Source organism: Rhinatrema bivittatum, chromosome 1 (assembly GCF_901001135.1).
Source record: "Rhinatrema bivittatum chromosome 1, aRhiBiv1.1, whole genome shotgun sequence".
NCBI lineage: Eukaryota > Metazoa > Chordata > Amphibia > Gymnophiona > Rhinatrematidae > Rhinatrema > Rhinatrema bivittatum.
Genome location: NC_042615.1, coordinates 504,462,771 through 504,475,934, shown reverse-complemented (window position 1 = coordinate 504,475,934; position 13,164 = coordinate 504,462,771). Strand labels below are relative to the sequence as shown.

The 13,164-nt window shown below is 50.3% G+C and overlaps 1 protein-coding gene across 1 annotated transcript in view; it reads left to right on the top strand.

Moving 5' to 3' along the window:
* Positions 1-2,860: 2,860 nt before the first annotated feature.
* Positions 2,861-13,164, top strand: part of KCND1 (potassium voltage-gated channel subfamily D member 1) — a 79,288-nt gene continuing 68,984 nt past the window's right edge. Inside the window, exon 1 of the mRNA XM_029610447.1 lies at positions 2,861-3,978. Within this exon, the coding sequence (XP_029466307.1) occupies positions 2,861-3,978 (1,118 nt within the window). The remainder of the gene's footprint in view (positions 3,979-13,164) is intronic.

The window sequence follows — 13,164 nt, the reverse complement described above, 5'->3', positions numbered from 1 at the left end:
CCCGTCGGGCGGCTGGGGATCCGCTCTGTTTAGCCTCCAGTGGCCTTTAAAGTGCCGGACTCAGGGAAGAAGAAGAGTTATCCCTGCGAGACATCTCAACTTGTGAGCGAGCCGCGTCGCCCTGCCCGTGCCCCTTTACTGGGATCGGGAGAGGCCGGGAAGCCGCAGGGCTGCACGAGCGCCCCTGCCCCTATTGCAGCCCCGCGATCCCGGCTGCCCACGTGCGGAGCTGGCGGGCGGGATCGCAGCGCCGGGAGCGGGGGCAGCGCAGGAGGCAAAAACCCCATCGCTGATCTCTCCAGCCCCGGCGGCGGCGGCGGCGTTGCGAGGGCTGCGTTTGCCTCTGATCGCGAGCTCCAGCGTAGTCCCCATGAAAGGATCATCAGGAGGGGGCCGATTCCCGCTTTTGGTGGTGGGGGGAGGGGGAGTCCTGTCCGGAGAGAGAGGGGGGGGGGGGGGACACCGGCAAGGCGCTCGCCTGCTGCTCGTCCCGGGCAGAGCTTTGCCACACGGACATCGCACGCCTTCGGTGGGAGCCCCTGCAGAGGGCGCAGGCAGGAGGGGAGGGGAGGGGAGGGAGGGAGGGAGGACGAGCAGCCGGCGCTGCCGTTCATGCCGCCCCCTCCTCGCCGGGTCTCCTCTTTCCTCCGCCAGGTTCCGCAGCCCTGGACCGAGCCCAGGAGGTGAGGGGGGAAACTGCGGACTGCGGGGAGGAAGGGGGGAGGGGGGGGGGGGAGAGAGAGAGAGAGATGGCAGCTCCGGGGGTAGGTGAGCGCCGGGCTGCTGGTGCAGGGCTCCGGGAGAGGAGAGGAGCTCTGCCCGCACCCTCCCTCCCTCCGGCGGGGGAGCCCGGGCGCTGCGTCCCGGGATGGGGGGGGGGGGGGGGGGGACCAATGGGACAGGCGCTCCCGGGGCGGCCCCCTCTCTCCCCGGGGGAGGGGGAGGGGAGGGCCCCCCTCCCCCGGAGCGTGCAGGGAAAGTTTGTCCCGGCCGGGATCCGGGCTCCGTGGGCGAGCTGCAGCCCAAAGCCTTCCCTTCGCTCCTGCCTCCCACCACTGCCTGCTGTCTCCTCTTCTCCCTGGTTCTCTCGGTTTTCAGTTCACAAATAAAAACGCCGAGTCCGTCTGGCGAACTGAGGGGGCAAGGATCGCACGTCTGTAAAATGAAATTGCCTTTTTTTTTGTTGTTTTGCTGTTTTGGAGGGCTGGGGGGGGTTTCAAGGTAGTTTGCGAGTGTTTGGTCGATGTGATATGGATGTTCAGTCATCTTTGCGGTGCCTGTGATGGGAAAGGCTGGCAGGGTGTGTAGCTTTGTGTTTGGGGTGGCAGGGGTTGGGAAGAGGTGGCGGAGGTTGCCTGGCAGGGTTTGTGATGGGGAGGGGAGCAGATTTATGCATTTCTAGGACGGGGGGGGTCGGGATCTGTGCGCTTCTGCGGGGAGGGGCTGCCAAGGTTTCTGTTTGGGGGGGGGGGGCTCTGTCCGGGTTTGTGTTCTTGTATTGGATGGGAGGTCAAGGGTTGTGGGTCTGCCGTGATGTCAGGGTTTGTGTGTGGGTCTTTGTAGGGGTGCCCAGGTTTGCCTGTTTGTGTTTGGAAGGAGTGCCAGGGTTTCTGTGTTTGGGGGTGGGGGCGGGGGCGGGGAAGGTGGAGGATTTTGACATCTGTAGTTCGGGGTCAGGGGACATGAATTTGTGTTGTTGTGATGTCAAGATTTGTGTTTTAAGGTATCAAGATATGTATGGCTGCACATGGGAGGCAGGGATGTAAGGATTTGAGGTTTGGGGGGTGGGAAGTGGGCTCAGAGTTTGTGTGTTTCTGCAGGAAGGGGCGTCAGGGTTTTTAAGGTATCATGGCTTGTGTGCTTATTGTATCAGAAACCCAGGGCTATGTTGCTGGTGGTTCCTGTAATGCACCTCATTGCTCCCAGAAAACATCGCTGGAGCACAGGCCAGAAAATTGTATTCATATGCACCAGCCCTGCCTTACTGAATTCAGTTCCCTTCCTGAACTATCCCACGGTACAAAGATAGATATTATAGGACCGCAGAAAGTTGAACGAAGGCAGAGGCATGTGCAGAGCTTCTGATCTGGTGGGTTACAAGGTGCCAGGCTTTATCCCCTCAGCCCCCTTTACACCTCTCTTCTTTCCATCTTCCCTTTGCAGTGCCGCCGCTAATCGTCCATTAAGAGGATCCTTGTTCCATGCAGGGGCATTTAATTGAAAGCACTCAAGCATTTCTAAGGACTTGAAGACAGAGGGAAAAGGGAAAAGGAACCCCCCCCCCCCTCCATGCAATCAAGGTCGAAAGAAGACAGTGAGGAATTAAGGAGAAAACCCGCATCTCATGGCCTTTGAAACTTTTGTGGAAACCAGTACTGGGACCCTCTGCATCCAGACTCGATCTGAGTAGGCCATTAGCCTCCTGAGAGCCTCATCCAGAGAACGAGTCCACGCTACTTAAATGGTTGAGACAGGAGCAGCTCCCTTGTCTTGGAAATCAGAGACGCTCCAGAACTGGGGGCAACCCCTGTACTCCCCTGCATTAGGCTAGTCAGGGCCTAGTTCTCCCCGGAAATTCGAGTCTGACGAGGAATATGCTCACAATATTTTTTTTATCCTATCTGACCTAGTTTATTCTGGGGGGGAGGGGGGGGGGGAAGGGCTTCTGGAGCAGGAAATTTGTCTTGTATAGGGAGGGGGAGGGTGGGATAGATCTTACATTCACCTGACATTGTTTTTCTCAGATGTATTTGGGGCGGCATCTGCGATTTGATGGTGAAAAGCAGGACGAAGCCCCCCCTATACCTCTCTAGAATCCTGGCCAGTCCGGACTTGGTTCACTGAACAAAAAAAAAAAATCATGGCAGCTGGAGTGGCCACTTGGCTACCGTTTGCCCGGGCAGCAGCCGTGGGCTGGCTCCCACTGGCCAAGAGGCCCATGCCGGACCCTCCAAGTGACAGAAAGCAGCAGAGGAGCGATGAGATCCTAGTGGTGAATGTCAGCGGGAAGAAGTTCCAGACCTGGAAGAACACCTTGGACCGCTATCCAGACACTTTGCTGGGTAGCTCAGAGAAAGAGTTTTTCTTCAACGAAGACACTCAGGAGTACTTCTTTGACCGGGATCCTGAGATGTTTCGGCACATCCTCAACTTCTACAGGACGGGCAAGCTCCACTACCCCCGCCACGAGTGCATCCAAGCGTTTGATGAGGAGCTGTCCTTCTACGGCATCATTCCGGAAATCATTGGCGACTGCTGCCTGGAGGAGTATCGAGACCGCAAGAAGGAGAATGCTGAGCGGCTGGCTGAGGACACTGAGGCCGAGATGGCCACTGATGCCCCCCTGCCCCCAGACAGCACTGTCCGCCAGAAACTCTGGAGGGCATTTGAGAACCCGCACACTAGCACCATGGCACTGGTCTTCTACTATGTCACAGGCTTCTTCATTGCTGTCTCCGTCATCGCCAATGTAGTGGAGACAGTGCCTTGCCCGTCCTTGCCTGGGCGCATCAAGAAACAGCCTTGCGGGGTGAAGTACTCATCTGCCTTCTTCTGTATGGACACGGCCTGCGTTCTCATCTTCACCTTTGAGTACCTCATGAGGCTCTTTGCGGCCCCATGCCGCTGCAAGTTCATGAGGAGCGTCATGAGCATCATCGATGTAGTGGCCATCATGCCCTACTATATTGGACTGGTCATGCCTGAGAATGAGGATGTAAGCGGGGCCTTTGTCACCCTCAGGGTCTTCCGGGTCTTCCGGATTTTCAAGTTCTCTCGGCACTCGCAAGGGCTGCGGATCCTGGGATACACTTTGAAGAGCTGTGCGTCTGAGCTGGGGTTTCTGCTCTTCTCCCTCACCATGGCCATCATCATCTTTGCTACCGTCATGTTCTATGCTGAAAAGGGCACCCAGAAGACCAATTTTACCAGCATCCCAGCTGCCTTCTGGTACACCATTGTCACCATGACCACACTCGGGTAAGTCTCTGGAGTTTGCTGAGGGTGCTCTCTGGGTTTCGTCCTCTGGCTGGTCATCTGTCTCTACATTGTCTACCTTGCTTTTCTGTGGTGTGCCAAGAGTTTCTTCTCTGTCTCTTCCTATCTATCTCTTCATTTGCCTCTCTGTCTTTTTCTTTCCCTTGCCCTATTTCCCTACTCCTCTTTATGTCTCTTTTTCCAGTTCTTTCTCTCTTTCTCCCTTCTCTAGATCTCTCCTCTGGTCCCTGTTTACTCTTTTCAGTCTCTAATTCTCTTGCCCACATCTGCCACTTCCTTATGTTTAACTCTTTGCTTCTGTGCCTGTTTCATTTTTCCCAGTAAGTCATCTCCACTTCATGCATTTTATGTTTTCTGTTGATGGATTCCAGGGTATGCTGGGAAACCCTATTACAGAGAACAATTACAATTGGCAAATAACCCCATGTGTCAGCACAGAGCAAATCCCAATAATCTGTGTCAGAAAAAAAAGCATAAGCGATGCTTATCTTACGGAATAAAAACAATTCCATGCACAGTGAGACAGAAGGAATAGAAATGCATGGGATACAGTATTACACTGCAGGTAATAAAGAACATCCCCGGGCATTTCTATCCTTTCTATTTCACTGTATCACACTGCAGGGAATAAAGAACATCTCCAGGATTTCTATCCCTTCAATCCCACTGTATCACACTGCAGGGTATAAAGAAGATCAAGATCCTCAGGTATTTCTATCTCTTCTATCTCACTGTATCACACTGCAAGGAATAAAGAACATCCCCAGGCATTTCTATTCTTTCTATCTCACTGTATCACACTGCAAGGAATAAAGAACATCCCCAGGCATTTCTGTCCTTTCTATCTCACTGTATCTCACTGCAAGGAATAAAGAACATCCCCAGGCATTTCTGTCCTTTCTAGTTCACTGTATCACACTGCAGGGAATAAAGAACATTTCCAGCATTTCTATCCCCTCAAGCCCACTGTATCACACTGCAAGGAATAAAGAACATCCCCGGGCATTTCTATCCTTTCTATCTCATTGTATCACACTGCAAGGAATAAAAAACATCCCCGGGCATTTCTATCCCTTCAATCCCACTGTATCACACTGTAGAGAATAAAGAACATCTCCAGCATTTCTATCCCTTCAATCCTACTGTATCACACTGCAAGGAATAAAGAACATCCCCGGGCATTTCTATCCTTTCTATTTCACTGTATCACACTGCAGGGAATAAAGAACATCTCCAGCATTTCTCTCCCTTCAATCTCACTGTATCACACTGCAAGGAATAAAGAACATCCCCTGGCATTTCTGTCCTTTCTATCTCACTGTATCACACTGCAAGGAATAAAGAACATCCCCAGGCATTTCTGTCCTTTCTATCTCACTGTATCACACTGCAAGGAATAAAGAACATCCCCTGTCATTTCTGTCCTTTCTATCTCACTGTATCACACTGCAAGGAATAAAGAACATCCCCGGGCATTTCTGTCCTTTCTATCTCACTGTATCACACTGCAGGGTATAAAGAACATCCCCAGGCATTTCTATCCCTTCTATCTCACTGTATCACACTACAGGGAATAAAGAACATCCCCAGGCATTTCTGTCCTTTCTATCTCACTGTATCACACTGCAAGGAATAAAAAACATCCCCTGGCATTTCTGTCCTTTCTATCTCACTGTATCACACTGCAAGGAATAAAGAACATCCCCAGGCATTTCTATCTCTTCTATCTCACTGTATCACACTGCAAGGAATAAAGAATATCCCCAGGCATTTCTGTCCTTTCTATCTCACTGTATCACACTGTAGGGTATAAAAAACATCCCCAGGCATTTGTATCACCTTTTCAGATGTGTGTGTGTGTTCTGGCTGTAAACTGCCATTTCTTTAGGCTGAAGAATCTCATTATCACATAGGAATCACTCTAAAATGCCCAACATTGTTGCCTGATCACTCTCATACTATAAATTCAGATTCAGATAACTTTATTGGCATGAGACTCTTACACGTGCTGCCCAAGTCATACACAGAATGATTACAGTGAAAAGGGGAAGAAAAGCAAGGTAAAAATTACAAAACAATAATAACAGTACAGTAAAGTTACAGGTTACAGAAAGTGTAATACCAGGGGCATGTCTCAGGATTTGATCAGATTTCAGGTGGCTACTGCCCTGAAGGTCTTGCTTGAGTTGGATGTCCAAAGCATTTTGAAGCCTTTCCCACTATGCCAGAGCTGCTTTTTTTTTTTTTTTTTTGAAGCTTTCACACTAGTATTAAAAACTGTCTTGGGAGAGAGCAGGCATAGCCCTGTGCCCGGCAGAGGCACCTGGGTTCTATTCCCAGCTTTGGTCCTCCACTTCCTTGGCTGTCCTCATGTGCTGGCGAGGGAGCCCCAGACACCGACTGATTGCACTCAGGGCCCAGGATTGCAGGGCTCTAGAAGGAGCTCAGATGCAGGGCCCCTTCTCCCGGCTGAGGACTGACCCTTCAGTCACTGCATTAAAGTGGAGGTGGGGGAAGGGGAAATCCCTGGGGTGGTTGTGAATGAAGGCTCAAGGCACCAGTTCCCAGCCCTGGTTTCAACTGAGCTGTAGGATCATAAAATGAAGCTGGCTGGGGGGGGGAGAGGGGGGTGCCTGCCAGCTGGCTTCCTCTCTTTTCCATACATCCCCAGGGCAGGTAAGAACTGCACTTTATTTGACTTTCTCGGTTCCTCCCTCATTCTTTTTGACCGCGTTACTTTCTTTCTCTCTGTATGTCTCTCTCCCTGTGTCTCTCTTGAAACTTCCACTTCTCTATTTCTTTTCTATAAAAGTGAAATTTGGGGGAGGACTCTCATTTTGGCAGCTTCACCCCCTTTCCCATGTACTTCTCACCCCCCCCCCCCCCCCCCCCCGCATACAGCCACAACCCAAATCACCACAGCACATCTTGTTGGTATAATAGGTGAGCAGCTTTCTTATATATTTACACATATGGCATTTTAGGCCTGAGCTGGTCCCCACTCCTCAATCTGTTGGACCTCTTCTCTGCTGCCCTCAGCTCACCGTCCAGTGCCAGCCAGGCGAAGGTAGTGGCTGGCGCAGCCATCCAGGTCCAGCACACACCCCACCTCCGTGGCCCTCCAGCCAACGGGCCGGTTGATGTTCCACACATTCTCTGCTAACCCCCCTCTTTTGGGAACTTACTGGTTCACGTATCCACCTCCTCCCAGCTGTAATATAACCGTAAACGTAACCCCATTCCCAGCTCTGTGCCCCCATAACCAGCCTACAGCTAAGATGGATGGGTGGGAGTAGGAAAAGGGAAAGAGAGATCTCCCCCATTTATACCACCTGCCTGGCCCCACCTTTGACCTTCGCCTCCATCCAGTGGACAAAAGGAGCTCGCCACCCTAGGGGAGCACCCCCCTTGGGTAAGCAGTGCTACTACGTTAATGGTGTTTGCCCAGGCACTCTGGGGCCCGGGGGTGCTTCTCCTTCTTAGTACACAGGGGTGGAGAGAACAGCTAGGGGGATGGATAGAAATCTTGGGATCGAAAGACAACAGGAGATAGAAGACATAGGGTTATAGCATTATACAGCGCTGCCATTTAACTGATATATTTCAGATTACTCATGTATTATTGTACTTTATTGTATTTGATTACTCTGTAAATGACTTTGAGTGAACTTTGTTTTAAGAAAGGCGGTATACCAGTAAAAGATAACACAATATATATATGTGCAATTCCAGATGAGCAATGGTAAATGTCTGATGCATGTCGGCTTATGTGTTTGCATTGGCATGTTTCTTATGTCTGCTTTATTTGAGGGGAGGAGAATGGCAGAACTTTTACCTAGCCTTTGTTATTGCCCTGGCGGTTCCCACCTGTTCTTGTGGGCAGCCCGAACTGGGGGCTGGGATCTGGTACCCCGAGCCTTCATTCATAACAACCAGGAGGTTGTTTCCCTATTTCATATCCCCTCCCACCTCATGTTCAGTCCAGTCATTGCCATGCGCCAGGTCTCCTTGTGGAACCCCTGCAGTCGTGGGCCCTGAATCCCGCCACGAAGGGGTCGCCATGGTACAATGGCTTAGGTCTCCCCAGGGAGCGGAAGCCCTGACCCAGGAATAAAAAAACCCCCCACAGCTCCCTTCACAAAGCAGTGAGCAGCACTGCCGCCCCGAGCCCCTGGGCTGTCCCCTTATCTTGCATTTCTTACAAATGTTCCTTCTTAGGGAGCATCGCTGGATAGAATTAGTGAGTGGCAGCAGGGGCCGCACAGAGCCAGGCAGATTAGTATCTTAAGTGCAGGAGAGAGGTGATCCAGCACAGGAAGGGAATTAATAAAAGATGTGGAGTGGTGGGGGTCAGAAGAGGTGGGAGGAGGCAGCGGAATGATTGCATGCCTAGAGCCTTCCAAGTTTCTGTGTGAATGCAGAGTTCATGGAGGGAGGGGTGTCTCTGCGTTACTGCAGTGGGATGCAGGAAGGCCTCTTGCAAAATTACAGCTGCCGTTCCTCTCCCAGGCTGGTTCTTTCTTTCCAAGCTCTGTGGCATCCTTTGCTCTCTGTAATGGTGGCAGGGTGCACGGGGGTGACTCAGGGAGGGGGAGCATGGGCTTTCACCTCAATGATACATGGGCTGAATGCTGATTCTGGCGTGCAGTTACTGAAAGATTACCGGGCGAGACAGACTCAGAGGCTTGGGGAATGAGTTCAGTGAAGGTTCAGGACAATACGAGGGAGACAGTTTGTGAATTAACTTACTATCTGGGAACATTAACTTATTCCATCATCTGACCGTGGTAATCTGGGGACGATTACGCAGTTTTCTATTCATAAAAAAAACCAAAAAAAAAAACCCAACCTCAATGTTCAAATTGTGCCTGCATTTTGTGTATCTGGGGTGCGATGTGTTAATTCATGTGCGCCGGTGTACGTGTGTGTTGTGCATACAGATCTGTTTATTTGTCAATAGCAATAAATTACTGAGTATATGTTGGAGTTTGTGTGTGTGTGTGTGTGTGTGTGTCCATGTTAGTGTGACTGCATTTCCCTGTCTTGGATGTAAGGAAACGCGTTACTGCCTCTGCACTCCTGTCGTAGCATTGCTTCTGTGATACCGCGTCTATGCGGGGACCCTCACCTCTCTTCAGGGCCCAATGCAATAAGATACGCACGGAAAAAGCACTCGTTTTCCTAACACACACGCAGCCACGTTCCCTGGGTGGCCGATGCAGTATTTAAATGAGGAGGGGGCTGCATAAAAAAAGGAAGCGCTGGGGGAGAACTGTGCGCCCCTAGCGCTCAAACGCATCAAGTGCCCCACAATTGCAACGCGAGCGTCTGCTTTTATCCCGCTTCTTCTGGACGATTTTGCTGAGGTCGCTGAAGATGCCCATGGCTAAGAGCCCCTTGCTGTCAGGGTCTAAATTGTGTGCCCAGAAGAATTTTGTTTAAATCAAGCCAATATACATTTATTTTTCAACACAGCAAGCAGTAAAATTTAAGTGTCACAATGATACTAAGTAGGAGGAACCACAGAGGCCCATATTTTTAAATTTCTCATGAGCTCTTGACTCCTGGATTGACTTTATACCACCTCCAGTATTGAAGTTAAACTTGCCGCGTTAAAATGTTTGCATTGGGTGCCCAGTGCTTTTCTGCATTGGGGGTAATAGCTAATAGCCTCATCTACATGGAATTTACATGTGATGGGCATTATCGGCTACGCATTTGTTCGGGCACATGTTTTGGACGTGCTGATCTCCTTATTGCATCAGGTTCTAGTCTATCATGTCCAAAATGTGCATCCAACCGCGTGTAAACCTGTGCCCTGGACTGGGTACACTTTATTGCACCTATCCCTTCGTGTCTGTATATGCTTCTATGTCCATGTGTGTGTGTGTGTATAAGTGACTTTTTTAGGCAAACAAAGCTAATATTAGCTTATGTTAGAAAAAGAGGGATCTGCTCCTCGGTTTGTTGGAGAACTCTTTCGGATCCTTCTCTTGAGCTTTAAACTCCACAGCTGTCCAGGCATAAAGTAGCTGCAGCCTTTCCTTGCCCTGTAAGAATGTTGCGAGTGGAGCCCTAAGGTCTGCGCCTACAGTGGGTGAACAAGGCTGTGAGTACGGTCAGATCTGAAGAACTGAACAAGGCTGGAGCTGAAGATGGACATGGAGCAAGGTTGAGGCTGGAGTTGAAGACGGACTGGGAGCAAGGTTGAGGCTGGAGCCGAAGACAGAAGTGGAGCAAGGCTGAAGGCTGGAGCTGTTCGAAGACAAGGCTGAAGTCTTGGATGAAGACAAGGCAAGCTGAAGACAACTACAAGTTGAAGGACCTGTTTGCTGAGGCGACGAAGGAATGCCAGGAGGGCCATTTTATAGGCCGAAGAGTCTTGACATCATTCAAGGATGCCGTGGTGTTTCCCACCATGGGCCTTTTAAGGGCAATGATTTTAGGCGTGCGAGCGCCTAGAAGAAAGTCCGGAAGCGGTGTCCTGGCAGCGTCCTGCTGCATGTGTTTTTCAGCAGTGTCCGCCACGGCAAGGTCTACTGGCCCTGGGGTGAATACAGCTGCTTGTGGGCCGGTCCCATGACCGGTGAAACCTAACAAAGAGGGGTCATTTAAAAATGCCCTGCGCAGGGCTCCAGAGTTCCTGCAAACTTTACCCCCTATTTTCGAAGCAGGACCAATGCACATCAGTCCGCTTGGAAAATTCACAAGTGGCCCTGGTCCGCACATGCACTCGCGTGTGTAAAGTTGCGCCCTGCTCCAGAGGGTACATTTATGTGCATGCTTAAAAAAAATTCAAAGCATGCGCGGAAACGCTTTCCCCGCCTCGACTCCGTTCCCCCGGAACGTCCCTTGTTAGTGTGGGAAAAAGCACCCGTGAAATGGGGGTTTGCAAGCACAGCCCACTATCTGATTTCCAAAATGCCACGTACGCGCAGAAAGCAGGATTTTACGCACGCGGGGTCACGCTGAAAACCAAGCCCTCTCTGGGGAGGGGCTGGCGAAGGGGGTGAGGGGAAAACCGCTTTTACTCTGCATCTTATTTATTATCTTTTCATTAAAATTTGCAAAATAAATTACAATCCTAGCATATTATATTCTTTTTTAGACACAATCTCGGCTGCCAGATGCGATGTTAGGGAGGGGCCAGATGCACAGGACGTGTAACTTTCCGAGCCAGAAAATGTTGACCTTCATCCAGTGCAGTGAACTGCCATGGGCTCAGGTTCCGGGAGAGACGTCTAATTTGTAGGAATGCATAAATCCAGGAAAGCACTCTTTGAATTTCTGAAAAGAGTGTACCATCTGGGTAACGCCTGAAACTGAATCTCCAGCGTGTTCAGCCCCTAAACCTGGAGCAGGGCTTAGGATAGAACACAGAACATTTCAAACGAGTACGAGGACCGGAGGGGGGGACATGTCTGGCCCTTTTTATAATCTGAAATGCGGAGAAAGCGGGGAGGCAGATGGTCAACGTGTCCATAATATCACTCCTAGATCTCTGAGAAGCGGGCAACCCTGCCCCACCCCTGGAATCCCTGACCCCTATCCTCCCCTGCATCTGCCCCCAGATGTGTGTATGGGGGTGGGCAGTCCCTCCTCCCTCGCTCTATTCCCCTTCCTTCTCGTCCTTTCCCTTACCTCTCACTCACCTCTCCTTGCTTCTCTCATTCACTTCCCTTCCCTTTATTTTTATTTTATTTATTTAACATTTTTTATATACCGATAGCCGTTTGCACATCGTATCGGTGTACATTTAACTCAGAACTTGACCTTCCCTCTCATCCCTTCCTCTCCTCCTTCTTTCCCCCCCCCCCCTCAATCACTCCCCTCCTTCCTCTTATCTTCCCTCTCACTCCCCTCGCTCATGGCATGTCTTCTTGATCTTCCTGGTATGCTCTGCATTCGCACAGGTTGCCCGCACCCCTTCCACTGGTGAGGTCTGGAAAACACTGGCCGGGTCGTTCTGCAGCTTTGGCATGTGAATCCCCCTGCCGAAAAGATTTCATCCATGGGCCACATTTGGGCAGGAAGAACACATTCTGGGTGCTGTAGTCTGGGGACCCCCGCCCTAGAATGAATTCTCGGTTCAAAATCCTCATTGCCCACAACTGGGAGGAAGGAGGAACTCTCTGGAGAGAGCTTAAGGCTTTTCCTGAATGTCTTCCATGCCCAACACCCAGGCTGAATCACACAGCTATTCCTAATGTCCTCTGTGGTTGTCGTTGCTCGTGCATGTAATATGGAAGCGCTAATGACTTCACTAACTGTTTCTCTATTTCCAAAGCCGTATAATGTGATGCTTTACCAAGCCAGCTGTATGAATGTCTCAATGAGTATGCTAAATTGTAGACCCCCATCTTGAATTGGATGGAAAGTTTATGTAGTGTGATCCTGGACTTTTTACCTTTCCATAAAAAGGAGGAAATGGCCTTATTTGATAGGTCTTTACTGTGAATCCCTAATGGGAGCAGTTGAAGCATAGAAAGCCATTTTGGGAGCATCACCATTTAAACTAATTGCACCCTTCCTATCAAAGGCTGGGGGGAGGGGTTAGTTTCATCCAGTTATCTAACAATTTTTCAGTGGCACTTAGTGCAGGAAGAGCGTTCAGGCTATACATTTCATGTAAGTCTCTTGGGATTAGCAGCCCACGATATCTAACATGGATGTGAACTCATCACAACAGAGTGTCATTCCCTGCCACTGCCTCCTTATCCAGTTCAAGTCTAATGCTTCTGATTTATCTAAGTTTATACGGAGGCATGAAAAGCTTCCCCATAATTGAATGATTTCGAAGGCCAAGAGCAGGGCTGCCACCAGCTCTGAAGGCATCAGAAGCGTGTCATCTGCAGAAAGATTTAATCTGATTACATCCCATCCCATGGAAATGCCCGTGCATGCCGCAAACCTCCATAACGGAGAACAAGGAGGACAGAGGAAAAGGGGCAACCCTGCCTTGTACCTCATTCTAGCTGAAATGTGTTTGAAGTTTCTCCCCTGGAGATAATTTGCATCATATAATTAGTATAAATGACATATGTATCCTATTAAGAAAGGGACCTGACATGCCAAGTTTTTGTACAGCTAACATCAGACAGGAGCCTTCCTAGATTCTGCAAGATATATATCAGTGATGGCGAACTCCAGTCCTCGGGTGCCACGGAC